Consider the following 19,873-nt stretch of genomic DNA (forward strand, 5'->3'; position numbering starts at 1 on the left):
ATCTTTCTCTCAAAATCGTTCAATACCGTTTATGCATCAGTGACTAAACGATCAACTTCACATCGTTTCTCTTAGTAGGATGAAAATAATCTTATTTAAATTGTGATAAAATTATATATAGAAACGCTCCCTTCCCTTTCCAAAACGCCCAAGCTGTCAACCACACAGCGTAAGTTTATCTGGACACTTGTTAAAACTCGTTATGAAATCAATGACACTGTTACACTGTACAACAAAGCTCTTACTGTATTTACATCGTGTTTGCACAGTGTTTGCATTGTTTTGCATTGTTGCCTTGGCTTTGGCTTGTTTGGTTGGTGTGACGATGTTCGGCTGGATTGCCCTCGAGTGTCACGAGAGGGCACTCCACCTCTGCACTGCCTTCCCTTGGACTGTTCACGCACACACCCTGGACTGATTTCTCACACACCTGTTTCCACTGATCACCCTCACACCTGCATCTAGTTCCACTCAAAGCTCCACACACATTTATACCCCACTCTCTCTATTACCCTTTGTGAAGTCTTGTTTTATCACGCTGCATGTTCCTATGTGTTTCCTTGGAGTTTCATGTCAGTGATTCCTTGTTTCGTTACCTGTCTCAATAAAGTTCTGCAGATGGATCCGACAGCCTCAACCTCGTCATTACAGTTGGAGACATTTAATATTCAACAATATTTTTTATCTGCCTTACTTAAGGTGGACGATGACACAATTTTCTTCTAGAAACAAACTGTTGTATTATTTTCATGTTATCACTGTGAAGCTGCTTTGATATAATTTGTATTGTAAAAAGCGCTGTATAAATAAAGGTGACTTGACTTGTTATTTGGTGAAGGCATTCGTGAGAGTGCAAACATTGCAATAGATCTTTATTCACGCGATCAACAGGCTGTCTGTCATCTGCTCAGTGCTCATCACTGCAACCTTTCATGAGATGGAAAAGATTTAAATATAATGCTTTAAACAATACTTTTCACGATTTGTTAATCTCCATAGCTGTAATAGTAAAACGTAGTAAAAGTTTTCGAGAAAGTTCCAGATGTAATGCTAGCTATTTCACATGCAAGCATGTAAGCCAATCACAGCGGTGGGCGTTAACACTGAAGTCTCACAGCCAATCACAATAGCGGGCGTTAACACTGAAGTCTCACAGCCAATCACAGCAGCGGGCGTTAACACTGAAGTCTCACAGCCAGAGAAGCTCTTCTGCAGACCTTGGCTGTTACTGTTGCCTTTCTATCAGCTCGAACCAGTCTGGCCAATCTCCTCTAACCTCTGGCATCAACAAGGCATTTTTGCCCACAGAACTGCTGCTCACTGGATATTACTAGTTTTTGGACCATTCTCTGTAAACCCTAGAGATGGTTGGACGTGAAAATCCCAGAGATAGTTGTACGTGAAAATCCCAGTAGATGAGCAGTTTCTGAAATACTCAGACCAGCACGTCTGGCACCAACAACCATGCCAAGTTCAAAGTCATTTATACTTCCCCATTCTGATGCTCAGTTTGAAATTCAATAGTCATCTTGACCATGTCTACATGTCTAAATGTATTGAGTTAGATATTTAGTTAGAATTAGATATTTGAAGCAGTTGAACAGGTGTACATAATAAAGTGGCCAATGAGTGTACGAAACAATAGGAAAGAAAAGATAATTGCAATTTCAGTTTCATACCCTTTTTAAACAATGTTCAATAACTCAATAGACCTCTGTATATAGCCTACTGTCTCAGCTTAAAGCTACTCACTTTTTTAAACATTTAGGACCAGCTTTACTAACAGCTTGCGCCAGCGCAAACCCTCTTTTGGCGTTAAAAAACTATTTTCTATATTTTCTATTAGTTTTATAACTAATAGTTATAAAACTATTTTAGTCAGGATTTACTAAAGACATGTAGTGAAAAAATAGCGATGAAAAGGCTTGGACACAGTTATTTTGGTGGCTGACCTTAATGCAAATTCATTTGAAGGAGTTTCCCTTTCAGATGCAAAATTTATGGGAGGATTTAAATGAATCATGCAAGGTGATTTACTAAGGTTTGCAATAGTCAATTTACTGGTATTTGTGCCATTATTTAAAGGCCTAAAAAAACATGTCCTAACCCAGACGCTAATTGCGCTGCTCTTGGTAGATTGCATTGGGTCAATATGGAAAAGATCTGGCTGTGTTCTTTAATTTGCACGTGTCTGTAGATCACCCCCCAGAACTTTCCACTCCCATGCTTTTGAAATTGTGCACTCACGCTAATTTGCCCTATTTAGTAAATCTGGCCCTTAGTCTTTTATATTTTCCCCTTTAAATATAATGGTTTAATCTCTGGCATCATATTTGTGGAAGTGACATCCACAGTGTCATTTTGGTCCAAATGTAATAGTCCCTGAAAGCCCCATATTGTTGACAACTAATGTAAATATTGGAGTCCCCGAATTGTGTTAAAAAAAAAAAAATCTGAAATGATCAGGCATAAAGGGCACCTTTTCCTAACAATGGGCCATTAATCCATCCTCTACTCTAGTGCACCAGTCTCAAGCCAACAGTCCTGTATGACTCTACCTGTTAGACAGCCGCTTGGAGGAATTTAATATCCTGCTAGGATACACACCTTATTAATAACCCTCAGGCTGCCTGATAATTACCCAACCAGGCTTGTTATGTCATACATGTTTTACTTTCACTGAGCAAAGAAAGATTTGCTATTCTGTAAACAAAAACACTCCAAACAAAACACACACTAAAACAAATGTACTGTTAATAATGTTTAATTCTAGGACACTTTAGAACCAGACAGTTTCAGAATTAGAACACAATATGGGAGATGATTATGGCCTGTCATACCTGGATTGAAGTGCAGCGTCTCATTGTTGCAGAAGTCTGTAAAGCAGCAGTTGCGTTTATAGACGTTTCTGGAGCTGTGGCAGAACACTTGACCCTTGAGCTCTGATGGGGACACACAGGACTTCACTGGCTCCTCCTTCCCATTTATGAGCATCACTGAGTTCCAACACGCTCCTTCTGCCTCCGTCTCACAAGTGTGGTTCACACACAAGTGGCATATACACTTTAAGGCTGAGAGAAAAGATCTATAGATTATTATTTGACATGGGAAAAGTCACTGTCACACCTTTTATTAGAATGAAACTCATGGATTTTTTCTTTAGGCACGGTAAAAACAGTATTGTCATTGAATGTACACCAATGACACAATAAATAAAAAATATAAGGTGGTATACCATATCCAATTAAATTCCTGAATTTGAAGTAAGGATGTAAAATTAGAATTAAGGCAATAAAATGCTAATAAATTCAATTCAATTAATTTAACTGCTGCAAGTGGTCATTAATAATGTATTTATTAATAAATACATTATTTTATAGCATGAATTACAACTACTCGTGCTAAAAACAGTAAAGTACTCAATCTTTTTTTGATGCACTAATAACTTTGTATTTATTTGTAATTAATAATTCAATTTCAGTATGGTGTAAGAAAACCTTTTATTTCACAGAATGCCCTAATTTGTCCAATAATTAAAAATATATATACATTTTTACTTTATTTGATAAAATCATAATCAACATCATTGTTTAACTAAGCCATTTTGTGGTTTTGTACGGCAAAATAAAACCCTGTTTTGATAGTGTTGATTGTTTTGACAGAATAGAACTTGAAGAAATTCTGTGGACAGTCTGATTAGTCTGATCTTGTGTCCATTTTTTGTGTGTCTGCTTCGATGCAATATACTATAAAAGAGGAACTTAGCTCTGTTCCGATAAGCAACTGTATAATAGGGAGATCAATTTCTGTACAGGTCAGTCTTCCCTTCAGACCTTGCTTCTTCGCAACCTATCTCTCAACCAACTTTAATTATCATTTAACTATCAACTTCAATTAATCGCTAAGAATATTATATTCAGTGTTTTGAATTATATTTTACTTAGACATATTGGAAGTGATTTTAACTGTTCAATTTATGTTTCTTTATTAAACTTTTAATCCGGATTATGGATGAATCGATTTGACTCTTCATTTATTATTTGATTGTCTGCTGTTAAGAAACGAAATTTGACTTAATTATCTGACTGGATCTCCTCCTCGCATCAGTTATCTGTCCTTTTTGACATATTTATTCCTGTAAAATAAATGAGTGAGTCCTTCACATAACATACAGATAAATATAGTGTCCATTAATTAAGAAATTGTTGATCACTTTTTATTATTAAATCATTACTTTGTGTTAGTTATAACATGAGAACATTGTATTAATTAATTCTTATGATTTGAAAATGAAGAAATTATTAAGTAGACTAAAGGTAGCCATAAGTGAACTAAAACAATTGAATTAAAATGCAGAGATGAAACAGTGAGAGTTTCCTCGAAAGGGAACCCCATTTTTCCATCTTCAAAATATATCTAAATTACGACATATGCTGATTACGACATTACGAATAATGACAAATGCAGAAAAGTTCATGACCTCAAGGTTAGATTATTGTAATGCTCTACTGGGTGGTTGCCCTGCACACCTAACAAAGAAACTCAGCTGGTCCAAAATGCAGGAGCTAGAGTTCCTACTAGAACCAGGAAGTATGACCACAGGGAGCTTTTACACTGGATAGTTTCAGGAACTTAGTTCTAGGAACTAACCACCAGGGTGGTTCCCCAAGAACGGATTGTTTCCCTAGGAACGTTTTCTGGTTGCATTCGCACCAGCAGTAGGAACTCTGAAGTGACGCAAGCCACGTTTGTTGTTGTGACTTATTTTTACGGCACTGAGAACGTCATAGCCTGAACTCACAGTGCTAGCATTCTCATGTTCATTAGTTTACAATCTAACAGTCCTGTCTAATATGTTATGTATATATATTAGAACTACTATACATAGAAAGTAGACAGTAATGAAAAGTTATTAGCGTATGCCGTGTGGTTGATGTCCAGTGTCTCTAGCTGAGCAGAAATACATAAGTCAAGTCGTGCGTTGGATTTTCTCCTCAGCGTAAAAGTTAAGAGGCCCATCTATCACTGTTTTCCATGTTCGTAGAGTACGTTTCTGGAGTAAATACTATAATCTGTGTGTTTACACAGCCTTTTTAAAAATGGCGGGTGCTGGTTTTTCGCGTGCGTTCGGCAAATCAGCATACACTTACGTCACGGATAGTTCCTATAGTGCTGGTTTAGAGCCTACTCTGAAGTAGGAGCTAAATTAGTTCCTCCAAAAGAGTTCCTAGAACTAAAATCGTTCCTAGTTCCTCCGGTGCGAAAGCCCCTCATATTAGCCGAGTTCTGTCAACACTGCATCGTAAGAACAATGGCATCTACACTAATATTAGTATATCTGTCTCATCCTTATCCTGAGGTTACTGTAGTCATCTGGATCCGGTCCATATCCAGATCAGATGGTGGACCTGCACCTAGGCATGACCAAAAAGCAACCCTGAATGTCAGCTGAGACTGTGTCTAATAGACAATTCCCTGTGAAGGCCACGTCGACATGACAGCCATCAGCACAGATGGCTCCATACCGGCGTGATGAATCAGATTAAGCAAAATAAACTGGATGAATATTAGAATGATACCAATCCCGGTCTGAATTCTAACTTGTAATGCAGTCTAAATTATAATGACACTGTGTTCGTTCGTTGGGCAGAGGAGAATTGACCAGGCCCTGAGGCAGAAAAGCAGTGCTAAATCCATGATGCTCCCTCCACCTTGCTTCATATCTGGAAAGAGGTGTTGGTTTGGTGTGCCCTTATTTTCATAAATGTATATTATATATATATATATATATATATATATATATATATATATATATATATATATATATATATATATATATATTATTGTTGTGTATTTTTGTCAAGAAGTTCAAAAGCTGTGCCTCAACTGACAACAGATAATATTCACCATTGGTTTTCTTTTTTCTTTTTCTTTTTTATTGCCAGCAGTGGTTTCAAACGTGTTGTGATTTCATGAACACCATTCTAGTAAGTTTTTTTCCCTGCAGAATACAAAAGGTGTTGGGGAAATTACATTTACATTTAGCAGACACTTTTATCTAAAGCGACTTACAAATGAGAACAATAGAAGCAAACTAACAATATGCAAGTGATATGACCCTTCCCAGTATAATCTAACGCAGTACGTGTACTTTTTTTATTATAAAGATAATAGATATAGAATAGAATATAAGATAAAGTGTTTCCGAAAAAGATGCATCTTCAGCCGTTTCTTGAAAATGGCCACGCACTCAGCAGCTCTGGTTGAGTTGGGCAGGTCGTTCCACCAGCATGGAACAGAGCAGAAAAGGGTCAGAGAAAGAGATTTTGTGCCTCTTTGAGATGGCACCACAAGACTGCATTCACTTGCAGAGTGCAAGTTTCTGGATGGCACGCAAGTCTGAAGCAATGAGTTTATGTAGGAGGGAGCAGAGTCAGTGGTTGTTCTGTAGGCAAAAGTCAGTGACTTGAATTTTAATGGCAACTGGCAACCAGTGCAATTTTGTGAGGAGAGGAGTGACATGTGCTCTCTTCGGCTCGTTGAGGACCACTCTAGCTGCAGCATTTTGGATCAGTTGCAGAGGTTTGACAGTGCAAGCTGGAAGACCTGCTAAGAGAGCATTACAATAGTCCAGTCTGAATAGAACAAGTGCTTGGACAAGGAGTTGTGTAGCATGCTCTGATGGGAAGGGCCTGATCCTCCTAATGTTGTAATCTGCAGGACCGGGCAGTTCTAGCAATGTGGTCTGTGAAGTTCAATTGCTCATCAATAGCCGCGTTTCCACCGCGGGAACTTTCCCCAGGAACTAGGAGCTTTGGGGTGGTACTCGGTGTGTTTACACTGCAGGAACCAGGGTCTAAATGAAGTTCCGGGTAAATATTTCCCCCTCAGAAAGTCCCTGCTGGCGAGGTAGTACTTTTTCAAAGTTCAGGAACTTTCGGGGGTGGGACTTGTGCGCTGAACATGCTGATTGGTTGTGTTCACGCCGCATTTTGACTGGATGACTCCACGCAGCATTCTATTTTAACCGGCATTTTAAAAAATCTATTGCGGTTCGTGGCTTCATGCGCGAGAGTTGTCCGTCTGCAAATATGGAATTAAATTTGTTTTTTTTAAACACAGCTGGACCGACGACGAGGTTACGTAAATTTGTGTGACAGGAAATTTTCTGCACGTTCGTCCCAACCATCTCACATTCAATGTCCGCAATACATCACAAACACAACTGCAGCACAGTTTTAATCTCCTCCATACTTATTATAAATGTGGCGCTCAAAACTGATTACTGTGCGTCGCAGACTGGGAGGAGCAGACGCGCGCAGTTTATAATCTTCCCGGTACTTTAGACCGCGGTGTAAACGCAGAAAGCAACCGGTCTGGGGCAAAAAAAGTTCCTGGGAAAAAAGTTCCTGGGACAAATTGTTCCGGGTAATTTCGGTGGAAACGCGGCTAATCACAACTCCAAGGTTCCTGGCTGATCTTGATGGAGTTATGTGACCTTGATGGAGTTATGAAATGGAGTTTATAGATTTCCTTTGGATCAGAACCGTTTAAAAACAGAGTTGTGACACAGGTACACATAAGGTGAAGATACACAGGGCAACTTTTTGAGCAATGTTGCTGGGCAATCTTGCCGAGCGATTGTTGCTTGGGCACTTTCCCAATTGAAAATGGGCAATACATTTCTATCTGGATAGAAATATGTTCTGGATATGTTCTATCGTGGGCCCTGTGTCTCATCTGGTTGCACATTGCCCAGCAATATTGCTCAAAAAGTTGCCCTTTTTGGGCATGCGGAAGTCAAGCGTGCCGTGGGGCAACCAACAGTTGCAAACACAATCACTGAATAGTTCCAGTGTTGGGCCCCATTCATTTCAGTTTCTTAAGCACATTAGCTGGTGAGTTAATGACATTACTGTATTTTCTGACATTTTAACGCATTAGTTGACCCCTCAGGAATCTGGCCACTCGAGGTATTTTATGTAGTGCGTTTTAGTTCATATTTATCATTAAATAATGGATCATTAGACTGTTATTGCAGTTAGATGACATGAGCAACACTTCAATAGCTACCATAAAAAGATGCTAGTTGTCATAGCCCCTAAATAATAAAGAGATTTGTTAGAATGCATTTGGTTCCTTTTTTACGCTAAGTTTAAACATAATTCATTAGTCAAATTTAGCACTTGCTTGCATTCATTAATATTCACTTGTTGTGTATGCTTATGTGAGTATCTGTTAATATTCTGGTAATACAGAAACCTCCCCGTGGTGCAGCCTGGGAAACGCTGATTGGTACAATCAGATATTTTTCTTTTATCTGATATTACTACCACCAGTAGGCCAATATCTGTATACCTACCTGAGCAACCAAACAGAAGACGATGCCGAAGCGCAACAGATACCTGCCCCCCTCGGGGCCTGCACTGTCAATCGCCTCAATCAATATTGAAGGTTTCTCCAGATGTAAGGCAGACATACTTGAAACAGCGCTCAGACGCTTCGACATAGTGTGCATGCAGGAAACCCACATCGGCCCTGCACAACATCGACCAGCCATCTCTGGAATGAAGCTGGTGGCCGAGATCCGACACAGGCAATATGGGTCAGCCATTTTTAGTAGACCAACGCTTGCGATCGAAGAGGTCTGCACCCACACCACCGAAGGGCAAATGGAAACCATAACAGTTGCCCTGCCGAATGTCTCTATTACATCGGTGTACAAACCCCCCAAAAGTCCATTCCTCCACTCTGAACCGCCAGACAGATGTAAGAGGAAATACCACATCAGCATCGGGGACTTCAATGCCCATAGTACACTATGGGGCTATGAAGTGAACAATCAAGATGGAGATGAAATCGAAACCTGGCTCGAGTCAAAACACCTGACCCTAATTCATGACGCGAAACTACCAAAATCTTTTTACAGTGCCAGATGTAAACGTGGATATAACCCAGACCTTGTTTGTGTGAGCAGTGAACTAGCAGCTAGAGCTGTGAAAGAGGTCTTGGACCCTATCTCCCATACACAACATCGGCCAATCACCATTACCATCCGATCCGTTCTCCAAGCAAAAACCACTCCCTTCCGCAGAAGGTTCAACCTGCGGAAGGCTAAATGGTTGCTGTTCCAACAGGAGATCGAAGACTCCATCTCAAGCATTCCATCACACCCCAACAACTACAACATGTTTATAGACCTGTTAAAAAGATCAGCCAGGCGACATATACCAAGAGGTTGCCAGACTGAATATATCCCCGGGCTGTCAGAAACATCAAATGACCTATTGAAAACCTACCATGGAGCATACCATGAGGACCCCTTCTCCTCCACCACCATGGAACTCGGTGAGATCCTGCTGAACAAAGTTGGGGAAGACCGAAGGCAAGCCTGGAAGGAGCTGCTGGAAAACACCAATATGACCAACAACAGCAGGAAGGCATGGACCACAATCCGCCGCCTCGGGGAAGACCATACCACACCGCCCACGATCACATCAGTCACAGTAAACTCAGTTGCAGCACAGCTGGTGGCAAACGGTTGCAGCAAAAACCAGCGCAGACCCACAGGAGAATACCGTCGGACAGCGGTATCGGACCACCCACAACCAGCCACAGTACTCACGAAGCCCTTTGACCTAAAATAACTTGAAGATGCAATGAACATGCAAAAATCTGGGAAAGCAGCAGGAATTGATGATATATTGGCAGAAATGATACAACACCTGGGACCCAAAGCAAAGACCTGGCTCCTAGAAATGCTGAATTCTTGCATGGCACAGAAAACCATCCCGTCAGTATGGAGAAAGGCCAAGATTGTTGCAATTCCAAAACCTGGAAAGGACCCATCATCCCCAAAGAGCTACAGACCAATCTCCCTCCTCTGCACCACCTACAAGCTTTATGAGAGGCTATTACTCCAACGCCTTATACCACTTATAGATCCCAAGCTTACGAAAGATCAAGCTGGTTTCCGCCCTGGTCGCTCCTGTACTGGACAGCTATTAAACCTCACTCAACACATTGAGGATGGTTTTGAATGCAAAGCTTTTATAGACCTCACGGCGGCCTACGATACTGTCCAACACCGCATCATGATTAAGAAACTGTTTGACATGACCGGTGACCTCGACCTGTGCCAAACCATCAAAAGCCTCCTCAACAATAGGCGCTTCTTTGTCCAACTAAATGACAAGAAGAGCAAATGGAAAGCCCAGAAGAATGGTCTACCACAAGGCAGCGTATTGGCCCCCCTCCTCTTCAATATCTACACTAATGATCAACCACTCCACCCAAAATGTCGCCGCTTTATCTATGCTGACGATCTCTGCATTACCACCCAACAAGAGAACTTCCAGAAGATTGAACCTGTCCTGGAAAGTGCCCTCCAAGAACTGACAACCTACTACAATAACAACTATCTGAAACCCAACCCACTAAAAACCCAACTCTGCAGTTTCCATCTTAAAAATCGAGATGCGAAAAAAGAACTAAACGTCTCATGGGATGGCTACAAACTCTCCAACCACTCCCACCCAATGTACCTGGGAGTCACACTTGACAGGACACTTTCTTTCAAAACTCACCTTCAGAACACCAAAGCCAAGATCACCAACACTCGCAATAACATCCTGCGCAAACTGGTCAACTCAAAATGGGGCGCCAAACCACCAACTGTCCGCGCAACTGCCCTAGCCTTGTGCTTCTCCACAGCCGAATATGCGTGCTCAAGCTGGAGCCGCTCCCACCACACTAAACTGATTGACACTGCACTAAACGACACCTGCCGCATTATCACGGGATGTATAAAGTCAACGCCAGTCCCGTGCCTCTATGCTCTAGCAGGCATTGCTCCCCCCTACATCAGACGAATCGTTGCCGCCCAAGACGAGCGGAGAGCACAGGAGCTTGACACAAGACACCCCCTACACGGACACACAGCACCCCCACCTCGTCTGAAATCAAGAGTCAGTTTTTTGCTAACAGTTCCAGCACTTCTGACAACAAAAGAAATGGCAAGGTCGAACATTTGGAAAGATGAATGGAACCAGCTAAACACACAAGCACGGGACTGGATGGAGAGAGGAATCACCCCAACTGAATGTCCTGCCAGCGGGGACAACCTCCCGTGGCTAACTTGGAAGACGCTCAACAGACTACGAGTGGAACAAGGGAGGTGCAAAGCACTTATGAAAGCATGGAACTATCAGACAGACGACACATGCAGCTGTGGAGCAATACAGACAATGTCCCACCTACTGGAGTGTAAAAATGCTCCTCAGTGCAGCCCCCAGGACTTGGCTGAACCGACCCCATCAGCTGTGGCATGCGCCAGATACTGGCAGAACGACATCTGAAGTTGCAAAGGACTCGAAGAAGATGTGAGTATCATAAAATAACATTAGGATGCAATTAAGTTTTCTTTTTCTTTTTTTTCTTTTTTTAATCTACACTTTTAAAAATGTAGTGCTTGGTGTCTAAATATATGTTCAAATGCAAAACCTAAAAAAAGTAAGCAAATATGACCAGCAATTAGGGCTGTGCGATTAATTGAATAAAATCACAATTTGAGCATATGCAATTAAACCAATTTAATTCTACAATTTTCTAATACAGTGTTTCTCAACGCTGCTCCTGAAGGACCCCCAACACTGGGTTTTCTTTGTCTCCCTAATCAAACACACATGATTCTACTCATCAGCTCTTTAACCCATGTGATAATGAGCTGATGAGTTGAATCAGGTGTGTTTGATTAGGGAGACAAAGAAACCGTGCAGTGTTGGTGGTCCTTCAGGAGCAGGGTTGAGAAACACTGGCCTAATAGCATGATTCTAAATCGATAATACAGACATTTGCAAGCTGTACACTATACGAAAAGTACTTAAATAACGAAATAAAGAAATAACCAACGCCGTCATGTAACATTTTTGCAAAGATATGGCCTGCGTTTCCCGAAACCTTCTTAACGCTACGTCGTTCTTAAGTTACACCTTAAGTTGTACCTTTATTGTTAATGCGTGTTTCCCGAAACGTTCTTAGTTAAGTATACCTTCTGTAAGTCATACATTCGGAAGGTTGGTCTAGACCACTTTTAGCTTTACCTTATCACTGTCGCAGGTCTATACGAATATAATTCTGAAGTTTTAATACACCCAGACCGTGTTGTTCAACAAGTGTTTTCATGCAAAGAATAAAATTGTCATTACACTGGTTGTTGTTAGATTTTTTATTATATTATCCAAAAGTACATCAGCTGGCAAACCATTAAAGGCTTAATAGTCTATTTAAAGGGAATGATTGTGGTGGGGAGTTTGCTCAAACTATGGCAGCAATACAGCGAATAGTTGTTCTGAAAGACGGCGCCGTCCACAGAGCGCTTTCAAAGGCCAGTGAAAGCTGGGCTCGTACGGTATTTTAAACATTTACAGGGGTAAGTCAGTGATTTTATTGCCGTCCGAATCCATAATGTCCATAATGTCACCCAACCCGCGTAAAAATCCCTGGCCAAATTAGGCTACCTACTGTTTTTTGGCAAACAGGTCGTGTGGGGATTTAATTGCTGTCTGAATCCACATCTCTGAGTTTACAAGAAGAGATTCAGAATTCACTGTTTAAATCATGTTTGATCACTGCCGAGCACCGTACGTAAGATGTACACTTTTATTACTGAAATGCTGGAAAGCATTTACAAGAACAATATTTAATCTTTCCTTAAGCTTTCCTTTTACAGCTTTCCTGTAGCTCAGTGGTAAGAGCATTGCATTGACAACGCAAGGTTTTGGGTTCGATCCCAGGGGATTGCACATACCCAGAGCTGTTATCTTGGCAAAAGGAGGTTGCAAAAAGTATTTAATAAAAGGGTGCCAATAATTGTGGCCAACGTGTTTTGGAGAAAAACATTTATTTCATAATGTGATTTAGCCCCACTTTCAATTCTCTTGCTTCAATGAAAGGTTAGAATTTTGGCAATTTTTTTAATGAAAGATCAAAAGGATAAACAATGCAGATTTATTTTTTACAGCCAGTTTTGATCATATTTATCAGGGGTGCCAACAATTTTGGCCATGACTGTAAAAAAAATTAATGGTTATTGTGGCAGCAATATATGATAAAATGTTATCATATTATAGGCTATTATATGAAATTATATTTTGGATAATTTTTTATAATATCCCATGAGTCCTAATAAATGCAATAACTATTTCTGAAGTGCTTCTTTTATAAAGAACACCGTTTTCTCACATAATACAGTGAAGCACCCTCTACACGAGAGAATGATTGATTCTCGAGCCAACGATATCAGCAGATTCAGCAGCATCGCCACAGACAGCGTCAGGTAAGTCGCACGTAAGAAGGTATATCTTAAAGGACAAGTTCGGTATTTTACAATTAAAGCCCTGTTTTCAGATCGTTTCTGATTAAATAGAACGGTTAAGATTAAAATTTGGACATTCTGCTGTCCCGAGAATTTTCGGTTTCTTTCGCTTTCCTCCCCTCCTCCACAATGGCTGCAGAGGTGCACTGGAATATCCTTCCTAAAACGCATTCAACTTCCGTTTACAAAGACGTGAAACTGTGACTTGTACCTCACAGCACATCCAATGCAAGTCAATGGAGTTGGACAAAAACTATGATAAAACCTGTTGGAAAGCATCTTTTGCAGCGATTTTTGTGTGAGCATATCAGTGAACACCCCTGACCACTCTGTGAGTTTCACGTCTTTGTAAACGAAAGTTTAATGCGTTTTAGGAAGGATTGTTCCAGTGCACCTATGCAGCCATTGTGGAGGTGGGGAGGAAAGCGAAAGAAACCGAAAATTCTCCGAGAATTTAACCGTTCTAATTCATCAGAAACGATCTGAAAACAGGGCTTTAAGTGTAAAATACCAAACTTGTCCTTTAAGCAGCTTCGTAAGGTATGGCTCGGGGAACACACCTAGAAATGGTATACCTTTAGTTAAGTTATACCTTAAGAGTCTTCATAGCTTGCTAAGAGACAACGTTATCAGGAAACACAGCCCTGGTGCCCACAAATACAGTACCATCAATAAAGACACTTGATAAAGAGATACTATCTGCCATCGCAAAGTTATTTTTCAAGAGTTCCCATCCCTGAAATGCAAGGCCAGTGTTGAATCAGAGTTAAAACAAAGTAAAATAATATGGAAATACTTCAGATATGCGGTCAAGCAGAACATCGGAGCCTTACTTAAGTTTAAGGGTGCACTTTATTAATGATGGTTTCGAAATGAAAAGCCGATGCTTGCAAACAGCATGCTTCCCATGACTACACTGGATAAAATCCTCTGGCATCCTGGGGACTTTGTGAGGAGCAGCAAGTGTCAATCAACACAGACAACGGATCAAACATTGTGAAGGCTGCCGCTCTAAACAAATGGACAAGATTACAATGATTTTGACAGACATGAAAATGTAATTTATTAAATGGCAATATTAATATTTATCTGATTATTTATCCTGCTTGATTTTGTTTGAGAAAACTTAAAGGAGAACTCCGGTCAATTTTAACATTGAGCTCAATTTTTTGTAAATTTGGAATGCTGTCAATACAGAGAACAGAGACAAAAATCGGTGTTGCCTACACCGTGTTATCCACTTTTTAAAATGTGCACTCGATTGTCGAGTTCATGCGCGTGATCATAGGTAACTAAACCTATGCGCGTGAACTCGACAATCGACTACTTTGGACTTCGACCGAAAACAGGAAGTGAATACAGGTATGTGCGCTGGCTGATTTAACATCATTTTTATTCATATCTTTCACATCTACTGCAGTCAGATTCACTCGTGTTCACTCTGAAGGAATCACTCAACATGGCTGGGCACTTGTATGACACATCAAGGATGATAAGAGAAATAAAAGCAGGTTTAAAATTAGACCCCATTCAAGTCAATAGGGTGCAAATTTTAAAAAGAGGATAACACTGTGTAGGCAACACCGATTTTTGTCGTTGTTCTCTGTATTGACAGCACTCCAAATTTACGAAAAATTGAGCTCAATGTTAAAATTGACCGGAGTTCTCCTTTAATGCACATAAAAATAATAATTTAGTCATTGTAATTAGGTTATGAAATAGGATCCATGATGTGCAAACTGCTAGGTGATGCTATTCTACACAGCCCTAAATAACTACAATCATCATTAGTAATGTAAGCAGTATTAGTAACTTTGTAATCATTATTAGTAATAAATAGAACAAAAGTTATTTTTTAAAGTTAACAGAATTTTCTAAAGTTTTTTTTTTTTTTTTGTATGACTTTGCAGTTTTCTCTTATTTAAAGGTTTGACATGTATTCAATGATATATTTTTATTTAAATGCACTTTGCTTTATTTCTTTATTCTAGAAATACAGTTAAGGATGGTTCGCATTTCCCGAGCCACAGGTTTGTGCAAAAAGTTGGTTGGGCATTTTTCTCATAGTTGGAAGAAAATGTTGCCATTAACTGAAGTCCAGGAAGAACGTCTCGGTTACGGATGTAACCCTCGTTCCCTGAGTAGGGAACGGAGACGTTACGTCGAAATGACGACGAATGGGGTTCGCTTAGAAGCCTATCATCTTCGAACAGTAATAAAACGAGCCAATGGCAAGCAAATGCCATGGGTCTGCTGAATTTGCATAGCGTAACTCCGCCCCACAGTGTGGGTATATAAGGAAGTGAGCCGGCAACATGCAGATATGTTTCTTCGCTGAAGGAGCCAAGCTGAACTCAGGCTGTTCCAGCGGTACAGCGGAAGTGGCAGGAAGACGTAACGTCTCCGTTCCCTACTCAGGGAACGAGGGTTACATCCGTAACCGAGACGTTCCCTTTCGTAGTCACTTCGAGTTACGTCGAAATGACGACGAATGGGGTTCCCAGTCCAATCACGCCACCTCGGCTGTCTTCCAGTGCCCTGCGTAAGTCTGAGCTCCCTGTCGTGAGACTAGCACGGACGAAGGACTCCTACTTAACACAGGAATACCAAGGTACACTGGGAAGCATATCACAGTGGAATATGCAATCAGTGCCCGCCCGAAGGGGGGGGGGACTTAAGAAAACACATATGACCCGGAGGGGGGTGCATACGGAGAACACTGGGGTGTCCAGCCCGTAGGGTGGAATATTTCAACCCCAGGGGTGGCAGACTGGCTTGCCAAGGGAAAGACACATGCTCGAAGGAGGCTTACAGTGGAAATACACACGTGGGGGTCACCCAGCGGGGGAACCATGCACATGGTGGCACCTAGCCAACGCGAAAGCTGCCGGAGGCATAACTCTGGCGTTGACGTCAACAGCGCTGGAGGAACTCAGGGCTTATCAGGCTCACCTGAGGAGAATATCGCACGTATCCAGTCCGTGGAGTGGAATGGCGAGCAAGCGAAGACACCTGAGCGGGTCCTAGCACCGGCTGGTTGAAGCGAGTACTCGGGAGGACACTGGCTCCACTCGGAGATTATAGAATCTGGCGAATGTGTTGGGTGTCGCCCAGCCTGCAGCTCTGCAGATGTCTGTTAGCGAGGCGCCATGCGCTAGAGCCCAAGAGGAGGCCACACTCCGGGTGGAGTGGGCCGTCACACCAAGGGGGCACGGTCGACCTTGCTGCTGGTAAGCCAAAGCAATGGCGTCCACTATCCAGTGAGACAACCTTTGCTTGGAGAGAGCCTTTCCCTTCAGCTTCCCACCAAAACAGACAAAGAGCTGGTCTGAGGTCCTGAACACTGCGTTCTGTCTACGTAAGCACGGAGGGCGCGTACTGGACAGAGCAATGCCAAGGCTGGGTCTGCCTCCTCCAGGGGCAGCGCTTGCAGGTTCACCACCTGGCGGTGGGAACCTTGGGCACATATCCAGACCGGGGTCTCAGGATCACGTGAGAGAAGGCCGGCCCGAATTCCAGGCACGCTTCGTCTACAGAAAATGCGTGCAGGTCCCCTACCCTCTTGATGGAGGCCAATGCAACCAGGAGCGCTGTCTTGATTGACAGGAACTTAAGCTCCACTGATTGCAGAGGCTCAAAGGGAGCACTCTGCAGGGCAGTTAGAACCACTGAGAGGTCCCAAGAGGGAACGAGAGGAGGGCGAGGAGGATGTAGTCTCCTCGCTCCTCTCAGGAACCTGATGACCAGGTCGTGCTTTCCCACGGACTTACCTTCGACTGCGTCGTGATGTGCGGCGGTAGCGGCAACATACACTTTCAGGGTGGAGGGAGACAGCTTTCGCTCCAACCCATCCTGCAGGAAGGAAAGCACGACACCGATCGGGCATGATCTGGGGTCTTCTGAGTGAGAAGAGCACCAAGAGACGAAGAGGTTCCACTTCGACGCGTAGGCATGCCTAGTGGACGACGCTCTAGCGGAAGTGATGGTAGCCACCACCGCTGGTGGTAGGGTACTCAAACCTGCCTCGTCCCGTCCAGGAGCCACACGTGGAGGTTCCAGAGATCGGGACGAGGGTGCCAAAGGGTGCCCCGTCCCTGAGAAAGGAGGTCCTTCCTCAGAGGAATTGGCCAGGGAGGAGCTGTCGCGAGGAGTACAAGTTCGGAGAACCAGGTTCGGGTGGGCCAGTGCGGCGCAACCAATATGACCTGCTCCTCGTCCTCCCTGATCTTGCACAGGGTCTGTGCAAGAAGGCTCACTGGGGAAACGCATACTTGCGGAGGCCCCGGGGCCAGCTGAGCGCCAGAGCGTCCGTGCCGAGCGTGCCCTCGGTCAGGGAGTAAAACTGGGCGCAGTGGGACGAGTCGTGGGAGGCAAACAGGTCTACCTGTGCGTCCCCGAACTGATCCCAAATCAGCTGGACCGCCTGGGGATGGAGTCTCCATTCTCTCGGAAGAGGCTGAAGCCGTGAGAGCTCGTAGGCTGCACAGTTCAGGTCTCCCGGAATATAAATGGCTCGAAGCGACCTCAGATGCTTCTGACTCCATATGAGGAGGTGGCGGGCGAGTTGCGACATACGGCGGGAGCGTAGACCACCTTGTCGGTTGATGTACGCTACTGTCGCGGTATTGTCTGATGGGACTAGTACGTGCTGGTTCTTGAGCAGCGCCCGGAAGCGGTGCAGAGCGAGACGTACTGCCAGCAACTCGAGGCAATTGACATGCCATAGGCGGTGGGGTCCTGTCCAGGAGCCCGCGGCAGCATGTCCATTGCACATGGCGCCCCAGCCCGTGGAGGCATCCGTTGAGACAACAACATGCCTGGAAACTCGTTCTAAGGGCACTCCGGCCCGAGAAAGCTGAGATTCGTCCACGGGGTGAAGGTCTGATGGCAGGTCGGAGTAACTGGTACTCGGAACGTGCCCTGACGCCATGCCCACCTCGGGACTCGATCGCAAAGCCAGTGCTGAAGCGGTCTCATATGAAGCAATCCGAGCGGCGTTGCCGCGGCTGCAGATGCCATATGCCCCAGGAGCCTCTGAAAAAGTTTCAGTGGAACCGCACTCTTGCCCTCAAATTGTCTCAGGCAAGTCGGCAGTGACTGCGCGCGCTCGCTCGTAAGCTGCGCGCACATGGCGACCGAGTCGAATTTCCTACCGAGAAAAGAGATCCTCTGCACGGGGCAAAGTTTGCTCTTCTCCCAGTTGACCCGAAGGCCCAGACGGGCTAGGTGCCGGAGCACTAGGTCCCTGTGTTCGCAACCCTGGTCCGAGAGTGAGCTAGGATTAGCCAGTCATCGAGATAATTCAGGATGCGAACCCTGTGCTGCCGTAGCGGCACAAGGGCTGCCTCGACGACCTTCGTGAAGACGCGAGGAGACAGGGCCAACCCGAATGGGAGAACTGCGTACTGGTATGCCTGCCCCTCGAAAGCAAACCGCAAGAACGGTCTGTGTCGAGAAAAAATGGAGACATAAAGTAGGCGTCCTTCAGGTCGATCGCTGCAAACCAATCCTGTGGCTGCACACATTCGAAAATGCGCTTGGCCATGAGCCTCTTGAACGGAAGCCTGTGAAGGGAACGGTTCAAGACGCGCAGATCCAGGATTGGCCGTAACCCACCGGATTTCCTGGGGACAATGAAGTAGGGGCTGTAGAAGCCGGACCTCATTGCGGCTGGAGGGACAGTCTCGATCGCACCCTTCGCCAGCAGGGTGGCGACCTCCACTCTCATGACAGGGGCATTGCCACCGACCATAGTGAAGCGGACTCCCCTGAAGCGGGGAGGAGACCGTGCGAACTGAATCGCATAGCCGAGCCTGATGGTTCGCGCGAGCCAGCGGGACAGGGGGGAAGCTCTAACCAGGCTCCCACGGACTGTGCCAGCGGGGTCATGCGAACGACAGACGTCCCCCCGGGGGTGCAGCGAAGCGGAATGACCGGCCCAGACGTGGGTGGCATAGCGGCCCGGTGTGGGGGCACGGTCATTAGCCGCGTCCTGCCAGAGGAGGCCAGGGAAGGACCAGCGTTCCACAGGGGCGTGCTCTGGCAGGGGTCTGGCGACAGAGGGGGACGAGAGTGGCGAGGCCCGTGAGCGTGCGCACTGTCATCCGAGAACTCTGTGACAGAGGAGGGCGAGAGTGGCGGGACCCGAGGGTGGCGCGCACTGTCGTCCGAGAACTCTGTGTGCTCAGAGATGGGAGAGACAGTTCTTTGGAAAAAGAGGTTTTCCCCCGGCCCTCCACCGGGGGAAGGAGTGGCCCTGCAACCACCTCCTAGAAAGAACTGCAACCCATCTCTGAGCTGCCCGTAACGGGAGCACCGCATTGCTGCGGGGCTGGTACGGGCTGGGGCGCCTTCCTGCGACTACCTCCATGGCACGGCCTGGGTGAAGGGTGCTGCTAGGGCCGGCAGGGAGTGTCGCAGGAGGGCGCCCTCGGCGGCGAGCGGAATGAGGCAGCTGAGCCGGCGGCTGAGCAGCTGGCCGCGGGATCAGAGCCTCAG

General features: G+C 44.5%; 1 protein-coding gene across 1 annotated transcript in view; it reads right to left on the reverse strand.

Annotated features, from left to right (window-relative positions):
* The window catches only part of acvr1c (activin A receptor type 1C), a 90,795-nt gene that overhangs the window by 44,173 nt on the left and 26,749 nt on the right, over nt 1-19,873 (reverse strand). Inside the window, exon 2 of the mRNA XM_079618960.1 lies at nt 2,841-3,071. Within this exon, the coding sequence (XP_079475086.1) occupies nt 2,841-3,071 (231 nt within the window). The remainder of the gene's footprint in view (nt 1-2,840; nt 3,072-19,873) is intronic.

Source organism: Phoxinus phoxinus (assembly GCF_949152265.1).
Source record: "Phoxinus phoxinus genome assembly, chromosome: 7".
Taxonomy (NCBI): domain Eukaryota; kingdom Metazoa; phylum Chordata; class Actinopteri; order Cypriniformes; family Leuciscidae; genus Phoxinus; species Phoxinus phoxinus.